Source organism: Lichenostomus cassidix, chromosome 14 (genome assembly GCF_008360975.1).
Source record: "Lichenostomus cassidix isolate B80296 chromosome 14, HeHo_3.0, whole genome shotgun sequence".
Lineage (NCBI taxonomy): Eukaryota > Metazoa > Chordata > Aves > Passeriformes > Meliphagidae > Lichenostomus > Lichenostomus cassidix.
In genome coordinates this window covers 6,866,731-6,881,909 of record NC_139495.1, presented here as the reverse complement: position 1 = coordinate 6,881,909, position 15,179 = coordinate 6,866,731, and the positions used below count along the sequence as shown (strand labels likewise).

Below are 15,179 nucleotides of genomic sequence, written 5' to 3'. Positions count from 1 at the left end.
TAATTTAAATACCTCAGCCATTAAACAAACGTGTTACGCAAGAGTTACAGAAAAGGAAGGTCACACCCAAAAGGCAGCTGTAATGCTTTTATTAATTTAGGATTCTGTCCAACTGTAGTACTTAAAATACATCTCAGAAGGGACTTGAACATTACAGCAGGCATGAGGTGGCACAAGATTAAAACATCACTACGAAGGGTACAGGCTCACTTGAGTAGCTTCATCACAGAGCTGAAAGGTGCCAGGTTCTCACAGGACTTCATCCACTTCTGCACGTTGGCCGGGGCCGTGTTGGCAGTGCCCGTCTGCCGCAGCGCGCACCACGCCACCACATCGGCCACCGTCAGTTCATTGCCCACCAGCCACGAGCTCTTGCCCAGGGCAGCATTCATGGAGCGCAGGACTGCTCCTCTCTCCTTGCTGCTGCCTTCTTTCAGCTGGAAGATGGCTGTGTCCACCCAGCTGTCGATTAGAGTTGAGGTAACTGCATTGTACTTCTGGCCAAACAGGGAAAAGAGAAATCGAGCGATGTTCCCTTCTCCTTCTATAGGGCACATGGTTTGAATGCTAAACTTCATCTGGGGCTTGGGAACTGAAATTAACAGAAGAAAAAAAAAGTGAATACAACATAGTGAAGAAGTTAAATAGAATGGTAATTCCATGATGTGTATTTGTGATGCCAGCAACACTGTTATCATCATTAACTTGATGAACACATTTTAGTCCTCTGGGATAGAGATCACTCTTTGAAAACTTCAGCCAAATGTCCCACTTAATTTCTCTTCTAGCTACCTTCTTTGTAGAAACTCAAAAACAATTCTATTAAAAAAAACCTGAGGGTACAAACACCCCTATCAATGCCATGTGTATTTTAACAGCAGTAACTACAAACAGGAATCTTCCTCTGGCCCAGCATGGTTCACAGCTATGAAAAGAGAACAAAAATGTTTTCTAATTCTTCATATCCATCATAGGTCAGCACAACAACATCAAGGCATCTCTTGGCAAGGGTTTATAGCACAAGTTTCATTTTCTCACTTATGGTAAAATATTGATTTACAAATTTTGTTCTTACCATCCTTCCAAATCAGAGTAAAGCCCAACTGATACTCATGACGTGGCTGCTTCTTAGTCTGCTCTCCAAAGCATTTCAAGAGGTTTTCTGGCACACTTTTCACTGATGAGTGTGTGTGAACAGCTGATAGTATTTTGTAGCGTTCACAAAGCAGACTGTGTATCACCAACAGTGACAGTGGAGGTAGAGAAGGATTTGCATTGATGACAACATCTTTCAGGGCACCATAATCCTGAATGGAAAGTAAAATATTCAGAAGATAAGACACATTCCAGATCATATTCGTAAGTATTGCTTTCATTTGACAACAAAATGTACATAGTCATGCATGAGTATATCTGAAATTCTAACGATATTCAAGTAAATCAATTCAAGTTCGAACATTTAAAATTTGTTTAAACTTTTTAAAGTTTAAACTTTTTAACATCTTCCTTCCTCAACATGTAATTCAAGGAGGTGACTGAGGCAAATTCTATTCCAACCTGAAGCTACAGTTAAAGTTTCCAGTTTAATAACAAAAAAAGAAACCAGCTGTTCTAATTTCAAAATCTTCTACTCTAGCTTGGAATTAGATGCAAATGAGTATATGTAGTATTAGCATTTATGTTTGTATCTACAATCTGCATGCCCAAAGTGAAATGGTAGTTGTAGGTTGTATATTGAGTTCTGAATGTCCCAGGTTTTAATGCCACCCTTCCAACCCTAAAAACTGAATATGGAGAAGGTGCCTACCTATGTACCTGCTCAACTAAACTTACTTTTCCAAGCATCAGATCTAAATCTGCTCCCTTTGTTGACAAAGGAGAAAATTCGTCAGTTTGAATGATATTTGTTACATCAAAGTCAGCATCTGGGGTCTGGATCATCTTGGAGAGCCCATCCACAGCACTCTTCAGCTCATACAAGCGCTTCAGAATCTCTTCCTGGCGGGATTCAAGTGCTTGAAGTGATGGGTCAACCTCTTCCTACAGGAGAGGGAAAAGCAAGGCCACATAAACATTCACTCAGCTCAGTATCAAAATAGTCCACAGCTCACTTGACATTAAGTTCTGAAAGACTAAACACATTCAAATAGCCTGACCATTGTGAGTATTGTGGACTTAAGTCTATTGGTTGTCTCTGGTCTGTGTGAGTGTGGTGAGATGGCGTATTTAATTAATTTCTGAAATCTTCTGCTTAATATATTTTTTAAACTGTTAGTTGCAGCAAACTCTGTAACATAGAATCAGATAACTTAAGAGTTGGCAATGAAGTGCTGAATGAAAACTGAAAAATCAAAGTCAGCTTGTCAGTAAGGCTTGTCAGGTTCTCTTTAGCCCAGAAGAGTAGATGGGTAAGTTTGTGGTACAGTGGCCAAACAAGCAAACTTTTTGACATATCAGTTAATGAACATAAAAAATCCTGAAGGTTTAGATGGATGGTGTATTGCATGAAATCACTCTTTGTAATCATTCTTTGTTTTTGAGAATATAAAATAAAGAATGACCATGGGCTTTGTTACACATTAATAGCAGTGTGGGTTTTTATCTCAATTACAAGCATCTCATCTTACAGCCTCTTCTAAAAATAGATGGAAAATATATTCCTGTGGCAGATATTAAGTCTATAAACTTAGAAAATGTTACAGAAAAATCCTTACATAATCTAAGTATCCTGACTAAGGATTAACAAAACCCAAACTATCATGGATGAAGAGATAAATAAGGTATCCAAGTAAAATCTTTATACTCATGTAACGCAATATTCTTGGACAAGACAAGGAAAGACCTCTTAAGTGAGCGTTATTTAGCTAGTACACAGTTCCATACTTGGCATCTTGGTAAGCATTCCTATTAAGTTCTGCCCCAAGTTCCTCCTACTCAGTTTCTCCACCAGCCTGGGTGATGGCATCAAGCTAAAATTGGCCAAAGCGGCCTGTGAGAATCCAATGCATTTCTGGCACCGGAGAGAAGCTGCTCAACTAGACCGATATAACACAGTATTTTATATTTTTTGCCATATTTAAGACAAGAGAAACTGAGACTATAAATAGAAAGTGTGTAGGTGGCTAGCAGCAGAGCTGGCCAGCAGAGCGATGATGCAGCAGGAGGAACGAGGCCTGCTGGGCACTCAGGGGCTGCCCACGGCAGGGCGCTCGGCACGGCCATTCAAACGTAAAAACCGCCAAGGGACACACGCCAGAACATAGAAAAGCCAAGTTGAGAACAACTGAAGACTTTTAAGACATTACAGAGAAATTCCTGAAAACGTTGAGTTTATTTAAGCCTCGGACGAGCCGCTTACGGCGAGGCGGGTCCAGGCCCCTCCTGAGGGCTGAGGCGGTGCGACTCGGGCCAGGGAGCTCTCCGGCAACGGAGGCTCCTCCCGGTCCCTAGCAGGCGCTGGGGCTCCCACCGGAGGGAACACCGGCCCGGCGGCCGCGTGGCTGACCCCGCCTGGGCGAGCGCCGCGGGCCGCGGCCCGAGCAAGTCCTTGCGCTGGGCCCACCCGCTGCTCCTACCTGCGGCGGCGGCGGCGCGGCGGTGCCGGGGGCGCGGTGCAGGTTGGGCAGGGAGTACATACAGGTGGGCAGCTGTGCCGCCAGCACCTCGGCGCTGTGCAGCGGCCGCACCTTGTACATCGCGGGCATGGCGGCTCCCGCCCCGCCGCGCGGCCGCTCCGCCGCCGCCACCGGCCCGCCCACTCCCGCGCCCATTGGCGGAGCGGCGCGTTACTGACACCAATGACACCCAATGGGCTGGGGCTCCGCCCGCCCGCCCTCCTGCCATTGGCTAGCGTTGTCTCCCTGAGCGCGCCTCACGCGGCGCTGGGCGGGGCTGAGCGCTGGGCTCGGAGCGCAGGCGGTGCGGGGCGGGCGCGCTCCCGCCGCTCCCGGAGCTGACCGAGCGGGGCGGGAGCCTGAGGAGAGCGCGGCGCGTCCCGCCCCGCCGGGGCCCCGATGGAGGCGGCTGCGCCCTGGTGAGTGTTGTGCACCCGCCGGCGCTGGTCCTGGCTCCGGCCGTCGCACCCCCCGCCCAGGCCGCTTCGCTCCCCTCACGGGAGCCGCGCTCCCCTCACGGGCCGTGCTCCGGCCGCCGGCGCGGTTCCGGCTTCCCCTCGTTTCCCGCCTTCTGGCTCCCTTGGGGAAGCCTGAGGGGGTTTTGCCGGCTGCTCTCACCGCCGTGCTGTGCTGTCCCTCTCTCGCAGCCCGCAGCCCGCCGGAGCCATTCGGCCCATCGACCGCCGCTCTGTCCATCGCATCTGCTCGGGACAGGTCGTGCTGAGCCTCGGCACTGCCGTGAAGGAGCTGCTGGAAAACAGCCTGGATGCCGGAGCTACCAACATCGGTAACTCTGGGTCTAGCTTCGTAACTTTCCATAGGCTTCTAAAGCCCGTCTTTATCCTCAAAACATGCATGATAGCAAATCTGGGCAAATACTTTCTGTCTGGGCCAAGCATGGTTGCAGTGTTTACACTCAGGTTGATAAAACATTCTGATTTCCAGGCTCCAGCTAGGCGTGAGTTTGTCTGTGTTAGTTAATTTCGAGCCCTTTTGGCAACTAAAAAGTGCGTGGCCTATGCAGCTCTGGTGATCAGTGAAGCTTAACTATCTGGAACTACAGACTGGTTTGCAGTAGATTGACCTAACTTTTGACAGCTATCAGGATTTTTTTTTTTTTTTTGTTCAATGTTGACACGGAAAGCTGTTATTTGAAAAATTCACTGCAAATGCAAAATTCATACTGAACACCATGTGGAACATAGAGAATTAAAATACTTTATGGCTCAATTTTGTAGATATAAAACTTAAAGATTATGGAGCAGAACTGATAGAAGTTTCAGATAATGGAGATGGAGTGGAAGAGGAAAACTTTGAAGGCTTGAGTAAGTTGAATTATTTTCACAATTTATACCTGGGCATTTTGAAAGCAGGTTTTCAATAAGAAAACCACTTTTTAAAATGCAAATTTCCTAAGTTTAATCATATTTAATGGATACTTGGCTTTTACATAATGTGTGTGTGACCTGTGAGACTTAAGCAACACTAGACTGGTGTTCTGTAGTGCTCTTGTGGTTACAGTTCTTGTAACTCATAAATAATCTTTGGTTTCATTGCTTATTTAAGTGGCACAAGCAATACAAATAATCACAGAGGAGAAAATCCTATAAACGTTCACGTGGATTAATTCATATTGTATCACTGGTCATTGTGGAAGGAGTTGAGCTGTGTGGAAGTGACTACTTTGGGAAGGTGAATTATAGACTTGAGTATTTGCTGAAAGGGAACTGACATTGCACTGCCTATCAAACTTCCCAGATGCTAGTTTTAAATGGCACAAAATGGGAGCAGAAACAGCATTGTCTGGTGTATCTAACTACCCACTGCAACAGAAATGCTGGCATTTCTTTTTTGATATAACAACCAAGCATCTATTAAGTTCTTACTCAGTAACTTTGGTGTTCACAGGTACTGTGTCCTGCCCTGAGGCATCTTATGTACTTATACAACAATACTGAATAAATCTGTGGTGGAAGTGTGCAATAACAGGTGCATCTGAGGATTTTAGAGAGATCTTGTTTATAGGAGAAAGGGAGAGCAAACAGCTTTTTGTCTTTAATCGCTATGTAAAATACAATGAATAATACAGGAGGTTTTTTGCTTCTTGATGTGCATACAAAATCTACTTGCATAGACCAGTGTCACTTTGAAGTGAAATGTGTATTTGCAATATCTTTTTCCAGCTCTGAAACATTATACATCAAAGATACAAGATTTTTCTGATCTAATACATGTTGAAACATTTGGGTTTCGAGGTGAAGCTTTGAGTTCACTGTGTGCATTAAGGTAATATTATTTATTAGTAGTAGAAAGTTACTAAATACACAAAAACATGACACCCTTTCAGTTTACCATTATTGATAAAACGAGGCTTTGGAAATTTCCCGTTCCTTACTGTTAGGTCAATTTTGAGCAGTAGGTTACATGACATCCTGAGTCCTTTCCAACCAAAATTACTCTGTGGTTCTAAGCTTCTAATTGGTTATTTTATGTCCAAAATTTAGTATTACTTAAGTATGCAGGTCTTTACAGGGTGGGACTGTGTATTTGCATAGGTGTTTGATCCTCTGATGTAAAGCACTGTAATATTTAAGTGCTCTTTGTTAGACTGTAATTCATTAAAACTGTACTTAATCTCCTTCCAGGCCAATTACACATTTTAAATCAGCTTTTGTACACAGTGCTGCAGGTATCTATTAGAATGAGGAATGTAGTGTCCAATGAAACTGGACTTTAACATTGAATTTTATAAAAAAGGAATGAAAAGGATCCAGTAAGAATGTTTGTGTTGTAGCTAGAAAAACATTACAGTACTCTGAAGAACGGCTTCTTAGTTGTTTGTGTTGAAGAATTGTTTTACTGAATTAATAGTATTGCTGTAGTTTCTATGCCTGACTGTCATGAGGAATAGATAAGGTAATACAGTGCTCAGGGAATAATTCTTTGCCTCTTTCCTCCCATTAGTGATGTTACCATTTTTACCTGTCATAAGTCAGCAAAGGTTGGGACTCGTTTGGTGTTTGATCACAATGGTAAAATTACTCAGAAGACTCCTCTCCCACGACAGCAAGGAACAACTGTCAGCATCCAGCAGTTGTTTTATACTTTACCAGTGCGGCATAAAGAGTTTCAAAGAAACATCAAAAAGGTAAGGTCAGAAATTTCTCAATTCAAAGGAGTGTCATACCCCAGAATTTATTCACTGCTGAATGAAATTCAGTTCTCTGTAGAATACGGTGATTATAGACTATTTCATGCCTGAATCAAATAAGAAAAGGGTCTTTTGGTATACTTTTCTCTTCTGCTTTGCAATATTTGGATTTAGAGGTGCATTCTCAGATTTTCAGATTTTGAAAAGAATTCATATAATGATTGCTAATGTGTACTTTAAAACCAGTGACTGCTGTGCTGTGGCTAAATATCAGTCTTGTAAACATCCTGTTTACTATTTAAAAATACTCCTTTTCATATATATATATAAATTCAATTTGTAAAGATTAAAAAAAAATATTAAACTCCCCCCTCCCTTTTTGTGTAACCTGCAAATATTGAATGCTTTGTTTATACATTTATGTTTTTAAAACAGACATTTCATATAAATAGGAACTTTCTCTTTTTTCTTTAATAGGAATATGCAAAAATGGTCCAGCTGTTGCAAGCCTATTGTATTGTTTCCAAAGGAGTGCGGATTAACTGCACTAATCAGGTTGGCCAAGGGAAAAAAAGCTGTGTGATATCCACTGCTGGAAGTCCCAGTTTAAAGGAGAACATTGCGGCGGTATTTGGACAAAAACAGGTATTGCTTTTATTATCGAGAAGAGAGATAATGTAACTGTATAGAGAAGTTTTTAATCTCTAATGAAGTGTGAGAGGATGGGGCATGTGTTGGCCTGCAGCGCACCCTACAGGCTGACAGAGGAGAAACACCGCAGCCTCCACTCGGAAGGTCCTGGATCTGCTCAGAGATGTTTTATGGAAGAGAAATGATTTAGGAGATGTGGCTACGGCTTAATAGCTCTCTGACGCCAGTGTTAAGAGCCGTTGTGCCAGCAAAAATGTCACAAGAGCAAACAATTAAAAAAATTAAAAATGGTGTGATGTGAAAATTTTAACTAGGGAGCAGAAAACTGAGGTGTATCTAGGTTTTGCAATCCAGGTTTTTGTCTTCCTATGAAATTAGGATTCATTAGTGTTCTGGTTAACCTTTAAATGGGATTTCAGTCAACCAATGTAAAGCTGTAGAATGTGATGCATTTTAAGGAGTAGCTATAAAAATAACTGTTATCCTCTAGATAAGAGCAGAGATGAAAGAAAGCTCAAAAACATCCTTCCTACAATAGTATATTATAACCATCACTATGACAATAAAATAGAAGGAAAAATCTATGTCAGTTTGATACTTCAGTTCCTTTCCCTTTTTATTTTCAGTTGCAGAGCCTTATTCCTTTTGTTCAGCTCCCTCCTAGTGAAGCTGTTTGTGAAGAATATGGACTCAACAATACTGACATGCCACAAAATCTTTATAGGTAATTAGAAAAGCACAACCCACTGTTGCCTGTGGCATTTTACCGTAAACCAAAATTCAAAATAAAAAAGTAAAATAAATAAAAATGTTGTGTTTTATAGTATTAGAAAGAACCAAGAATGGCATAAGTAGGTATTGGTGCAGTTTTGTAGTAGCTTTTGTCACATAAGGGATTGGCAGAGGAAATGTGTATATCCATATTCACTGGTGCTGTATAACAGTGTTTCTTTAAGTCCCTTATAAAAGACTTTCCATTTAAATAGATTTTTTCATACATTTTACCTTACTCTTATATTATTTATCCAACAGTATTACAGGCTTCATTTCTCGTTGTGATCACGGTGTTGGAAGGAGTGCGACAGACAGGCAGTTCTTCTTTATCAACCAACGTCCCTGTGATCCAGCAAAGGTGAGGGTTTATTGTTATAACATCACCAGCACTAACTCGTTCAATATTCTCTGAAAACCTCAGGCTTAGTAGCTCGTGTGTGTGTTTGTTTCTTGGTGGTACAAGCTCTGTGTCTCAAGTTTCTGTCTTTGTTTTGTCTGCTTGTGTGAACAAGAGTTCAGTCATACAATACATGTTTTAGTATGTTAATTAATATACACTGGTGCAAAATAGAAGACAATAGTATTGAAGTTTGTTTTTTCACGTTTTCTGCAGGTTGTCAAGATTGTGAATGAAGTTTATCACTTACACAATAAACACCAGTATCCATTTGTTGTCCTTAACGTTGGGGTAGATTCTGGTATGTTCTGAATAATTTTTAGTAACTTTAGTAAAGGCTGTTACAATTCGTTCTTAAATGAAGTTTTTATTTAGAGAGTATTGTAACTTTCATCTGTATGACTTCCTTCACTCTTGGGATTTTTTAATGCTCAGCTGGTGAGGGAGAAATAGGGTCCAGAAGTGGTTCCACTGTTTTTCCCTTCCACTTTTTCTATACTCAAAAGTAACATCTTAAGTGATGAGGAAAAGGTCAGCTTAAATACAAGAAAACTTGTATCATGTTTTTGTTAGCTGGAATGTTAAGACCATTAAATCTGGTTTGCAGGCAAAACAGCAACAAGCTAATTCTGTGCAACAACATTTCATTTTATTTGTAAAGCAGTTGTTTGTTGTTTTTTTTTTTTTTTTCCCAGAGTGTGTTGACATCAATGTAACTCCTGACAAAAGGCAAATTTTACTTCAGGAGGAAAAGTTTTTATTAGCAATTCTAAAGACTTCTCTGATGGAAATGTTTGGTAGTGATGTTAACAAACTGAATGTCAATCAGACACTTCTGGATATTGCAGGTAGGACACACAATATCCTATGTTTTGTGTGTGATATATGGCAGAGAATTGAAGATGAAGATATGGTGTTTTTAAAAACCCTAAGAAGAAACAAAATAAAGAATTCAAATAAAAAATAAAAGTAAAGATGGACTCTAAGTTATTAAGTGATTGTTTTGGAAATGACACATGCTAGCACAGCAGGATTTACAGTCAACTTTGAGGGAAAAATTAACACAAAATTAATTGATAATGCTTGAAAAAGATTTCTCCCAAGATACTGAAGAGATCTATGATTTTTAATGAAAATGTCTTTGAGAAAGAATGGTTAAGGGCTCATAAATAAAATAGGAAAATTAAGTGTGAGTTTGATTCTTTTATGATGTGTGCAGAAATTGATGATTCTCTTGTAATTGTGTAGTCTTTCAAAATTGCTTTTCTGTGTTAAGATCATCTCATCCTCTTCCTTTCATTCAACACAGCCACTTCTAATATTCCTTTTTGCTTGTGTATAGAATCAGTTATATTCTGATTCTTACTGTTACTTTAAATTAACCTTTGGTAAAATCCACGTTGGACTGGCAGTTGGCGAGGTTGAAGTCCTCTAATGACCTGCACATCCCATATACTCTAAGTGCCTATTGTGCCAGCTCCTTAACACTGCCAGTGGAATTTTATAGTGACTATTAAAGTGTAAGAGCAATTCACTTTTCATTGTCACTCTTTCATTAAACTCTTCTGATAATATAAATAAATGTGCTGATTGGACTGATTACTGTTCCAGTTTAAAAGAGACTAAAATTCTCAGTAGTGCCATTAAGTGTCTTCAAGATGTAACTGTTTCTGTTTGATATTAATACATTTCAGCCTCATACTCATTGTCTGAAGCTTCAGGGCTCCTTTGAGCACTTTGCTTTTTTCCTGCCTCTTCATTCCCTTTACAAAAGCACATTGTTTAATTCATGTTTCCAGCTGACTTAGAATCTTGAAATACTCTGTATTCTGATTTCATTAGGCAACTTGAAGAAGACATTTCCTGCAGACACAGAAAAGCCTCAGGCAGAGCTGCTATCTGACTCTGAGACTGAAAATCCAAGTGGTGGAGGCAAAAGAATAATGACTCTTGCCAGATTAAGGGAGTCATTCTCTCTCCATCAAACAACAGAAAATAATTTTCAAAGCTCTAGAAAGGTAAAACAGCAGCACAGTTCCCCTAGACAAAGGTTACTTGATACTGCTGTGAGAACTGTGAAGATTCAAAAAGCTGTCACGACTAAGGAGGCTGAGAGTTGTCATAAGTTGGACTCAAAGGTGTCAATTCCAAGGAGACACTTGAGAAAATTAGAAGATAATGCAGATTCTGGATTCTGTAGCATTTCTGAGTCAGATGCTGGATGTAGTACACCAGAAGCTGGGAGCTGCATCAATAGTGAAAGTGCAATTAATTCTGAAGAAGAATTCTGTAGCACAGAAGAACAGATTGAGAAGGAATGTCTTATAACTGCTGAATGTACTAAGAAATCATTGGACTGTGATGTTCAGGTCTTGGGCACTGAACCCAAGTCAGATCAAGTGAATGACTGGACTGACCAAAACAAGTTGTCTCAAGAAGCCAAGAGTTGTTCCCCAAGAGTAAAACGTTTTAAAAACAGAAACTTTAAAAGTGAAGCTGATGATTTTGAGAACACTAGTGTTGATGTACTGGTGGAAGTTAAAAAGAAAGTCGTGCCTCTTGAATTCTCTATGAAGGTTTTGGCAGAAAAGGTAAAAAAGGTAATACAGCAACAGCAGAAAAATACAGAAACAGAACATTACAGAAGATTCAAAGCAAAAATTAGTCCTGGGGACAATAAAGTAGCAGAAGATGAATTAAGAAAAGAAATCAGGTATTTTTGCTTTCACTTGGTTGATATATTTTGTTCATCAGCTAATAAAATTAGTCAAGGAAAAATGTAAGACTTGTCATGGGGTGAGCAGGAGGCTTACATGTACCAGTTAGCTTTTGGTCTATTTTTTATTTAATGTCACTAAAAAGTCTATTTGATAAGTTATTTTTCTGACAGAGCAACTACTTAACTAAGTGCAAACAGAATGTGGAAAAAGACACTAGAAAGGCCACAAATGTCATAGATTTGGCTTAGTTCAGCCATGTAAATTGCAGTGCAGTCAGAGAAACACCAAATTTCGTGACAGATAAAAGACTGCAAAACTTTTATTCCTCCCTCATGTGAATGAAATTTGGTGAGACATGCCTGGAAAAATAAGTTACATTCATGTAGTCAGCAGACAGTAGAAGTCTGTCATTTGTTAATATGAAAAGAAGAAAATGTTAGGAAAGTCTTCTAATTGTGAAAAGAAGGCAGGTAAATGTGTTCTGCAGGGGAGAAAAGGAGGTTTTTAAGTTTCACAGTTTAACATGGTAACTGACAAGGTGTAATTTGTAATCTCTTCATATTTTTTGTATACAGTAAAGAAATGTTTGCAAAAATGGAAATCATTGGCCAGTTCAACTTAGGGTTTATAATAGCAAAGTTAAATTCTGATCTTTTCATAATTGACCAACATGCTACTGATGAGAAATACAACTTTGAGATGTTGCAACAACACACTGTTCTCCAAGGTCAGAAGCTGATAGTGTAAGTATTTTCAGTGTTTTAACAATAACATTTTTAAAGTTGAAATCAGTGTTTCGGAATGATATCTATGATTGATGTTTATGTAGCATTTCACACATTCAGAATACTTGAGATTAAAGTGGTTTTTATATTCTGTGTTTCAAAGTGTCATTCCTCACATGAAACACAAATTCCAGGGATGCAGCTGTAGCTATGCAGCAAGTCAGTGGTCAAACAGACTTCCCAGTGGGCTTTAATAGCAACCCAAAGTTTGGTAGGATATTGGAGATTGTTTCTGCAGTAAAGAGTGCTGCCCAACTGACTTAATTCTGCTGAGTAACACATGGAAGTGATTTCAGTAATGAGATTTATTTTTTTAACAAAGCAGAGTGAAATGTTTTAGTACAGAGCTGTGTATTGTATCTCTAAGTTGTTTCTGAAATCTGTCTTAAGTGCTCTGCACTGTGTACCTATGCAATACCATCCATTTCTCTTTCAGGCCTCAAAATCTCAATTTAACAGCAGTAAATGAAACTGTGTTGATTGAAAACCTGGAAATATTCCAAAAGAATGGGTTTGATTTCATCATAAATGAAAATGGTGAGTTTGGACCAGAAGTGCTGGAAGTAAAAGAGTTCAAAGATTTGATCTTATTAATTATGCAGAAATTCTCTTGGGTAGTTATCAGAAGCCTTGAAATAAGATGCATTACTGTATATAACGTTTGTTTTTTAAGACTTACGGTTCTGTGGTCTGTTTATATCATTTAACAGAATGTTGTAGATTATTTATCTCACCAGATTTTACAGAAGTTTCTGAAGACTCTTTGGAGTCACTCTTTATATATGACTTGGTATGCATTTTCTGGATAAGTTGCATTAAAATAATTTTGTTTTATTAGTACACTTGCTGGGTTAAATGCAGGCAAGTGGTAAACCTGGTAATTTAAAACAGATACCATTGGTGATCTTTGGTTTTCCTTATGGCTTTAGTACTGCCTTGCTTTGTTCTTTTGAGTAAATTCTGTAACCTGCAAGCCCCTTATTGTTTCCATTATACAGTGAGTATAATAAAATGCAGTGTGGTACCACTTTGCTATTTGGGAAGTCAGTACTCATTTGTTCCATTGTCTTCGTTCCAGAATCCGAGGGTTTCTTTGGTCTAAAATGCTATTAATTATCATCTCTTACCATCATAAAGCCATAGTGATTTTGTAGTCTTGTAAACTCAAAATAGTTTTCATAAATCATTTGTTCTTTGGAATTGAAGGGTTTGTCAGAAATTAGATCTTCCTGTTTTTAATTTTGCAAACAATTTTTTTGTTAATATTAAAAGAACACCTACTATAGTTACCACTTAATGGTTAATTACATCCATCAAAGTAGTTTCTCAGCTTTTCTCTCAAGAAAAAGTAATGTTTCTGTTTCTCTGTTTCTTTATTATCATTGCAAACCTTCCAGCTCCTGTAACTCAAAGAGTTAAATTGGTATCGTTGCCAACAAGCAAAAACTGGACTTTTGGTCCACAAGACATAGATGAGCTGATCTTCATGCTGAGTGACTGCCCTGGAGTCATGTGTAGGCCCTCCAGGGTCAGACAGATGTTTGCTTCTCGAGCTTGCAGAAAGTCTGTAAGTACTGCAGTTGATGTTTGGATTCAAATAAATATCACCTTTCCTGATGTGTTATAGGTGGCTGTATCTGGGTATGTATTGCAGGGGAAGTTTATTTGCTGTTGAGTGACAACAGCTAATATCCTTCCTTCTGTTCCTTATGTTTTTATCTAGTAGAATTTGAGAAAAATTTCTGGTAGTTTTTTATTTTGTTCCAAACGAATGCACTCATGAACACCATGTCAGCTGTGTTTTGTCTGGTAGGTTTTTTTGCTTTTAGTACCTTGCACAGAATTTATTTACTGTAGTACTGCTGAAGTACTGCTCTGGTCTGTGTCAGTTGGCAAATGGAGAAAGGAAATAGTTCATTTTTTTTCCTTTGCTTGCAGGTGATGATTGGAACTGCACTGAATATGCAGGAAATGAGAAAACTTATCACTCATATGGGTGAGATTGAGCATCCTTGGAATTGCCCCCATGGAAGGCCTACTATGAGACACATAGTCAGTTTAGACTTGATTTCACCAGAATAAGTCAGTGTCTGTTTATTAACATTTTAAATTTTAATTCTTGGCAGTATTTCAAGCTTTTATCGTGACTCTCTTATTTTGAATTAAAAAAATTTTATCCAGTGTTCAAAGTTGGGAACAAGAGCACTTAAATCCATTCAGCAGGGTTCCCTTGTTATTCCTGTTGAGTCATTAATACCAACATCCTGGAATTCATGTAAATAACTTCTCTCTTATTGCAATTGACTCTGTGTTGTACTTATTTGAGCAGTAATCAAAACTTTTATAAAATAAATATGTTTATATATAAAGATCAAGAGTAGATGAACCTCATTTATAGAAAATACACTGATTCTTAAAATTAAATGGAATGTGAATTTAAGTCTCTAGCAATGCCATAAACCAAACATTAGCTTTCTATGTTTGTATGTCATGTATATGGTAAATTTAAAGAAAATGAAAATGATACACAAGGTAAAATACTGGTTTTTTTCTTTTCCAAAGCTCGGTTTCATTAGATAATGACCTAGAGCTTTAATATTGCATTTAATGATTAATTTACTAGTGTCTGTGTTTAAGGCTTGAATAGAATAATTCGCCTGACATCTTTATTTTTAATTAATATTGTTCCCTTCCAAATCCCAAACTTTGCTCTTACACTTCTGTAGGGCTAAGATTTGACCCGAGAAATCCGTGTGTTTGGGTTACATTTCCATCACACTCCATTTGGTGCTACTGATGTTCCGCTAGCGCTCAAAGCCTCCCGCGGCGCTTCTCCGAGCAGCGTGGCAGAGCGAGCCCATGGTCAAGGCCAAGAGCCTTCCACAAACTGTCCGTGTTCCGTGTGGAGCCTCGATTTCCCACCCCTGCTCTGCCGGTGCGGAAACAGCCCTGCCGGGCCGATCCCCGCGGCAGCGTTGTTATGGCTACGGCAGCCCCGCCGTGCTGCGCCTGTGCGGGCCGGGGCTCCGCGGGGAGAGCGGGGATCGGTACCGGACTGGCCCGCCGTGCCTCGGGAAGGGCTCGATA

The 15,179-nt window shown here is 39.7% G+C and overlaps 2 protein-coding genes across 2 annotated transcripts; one reads left to right on the top strand and one right to left on the bottom strand.

Annotated features, from left to right (window-relative positions):
- Positions 1-72: 72 nt before the first annotated feature.
- On the bottom strand, positions 73-3,760 carry AIMP2 (aminoacyl tRNA synthetase complex interacting multifunctional protein 2). Its single transcript, XM_085074668.1, has 4 exons — positions 3,576-3,760; positions 1,834-2,040; positions 1,076-1,307; positions 73-592 (listed from the first exon to the last, which is right to left on the bottom strand). Exons 1-4 carry the CDS (start codon positions 3,702-3,704, stop codon positions 207-209), a joined length of 954 nt encoding a protein of 317 aa, XP_084930794.1. The 5' UTR covers positions 3,705-3,760; the 3' UTR covers positions 73-206.
- A 129-nt stretch (positions 3,761-3,889) lies between these two features.
- PMS2 (PMS1 homolog 2, mismatch repair system component) lies at positions 3,890-14,461 on the top strand. The gene is made up of 15 exons (XM_085074656.1): positions 3,890-4,033; positions 4,262-4,401; positions 4,853-4,939; positions 5,798-5,900; positions 6,579-6,762; positions 7,243-7,410; positions 8,043-8,140; positions 8,449-8,548; positions 8,804-8,888; positions 9,283-9,435; positions 10,430-11,300; positions 11,883-12,050; positions 12,529-12,629; positions 13,490-13,659; positions 14,031-14,461. The coding sequence occupies exons 1-15, from the start codon at positions 4,014-4,016 to the stop codon at positions 14,172-14,174; spliced, it is 2,592 nt and encodes an 863-aa protein (XP_084930782.1). The 5' UTR covers positions 3,890-4,013; the 3' UTR covers positions 14,175-14,461.
- The last annotated feature ends 718 nt before the right edge of the window (positions 14,462-15,179 follow it).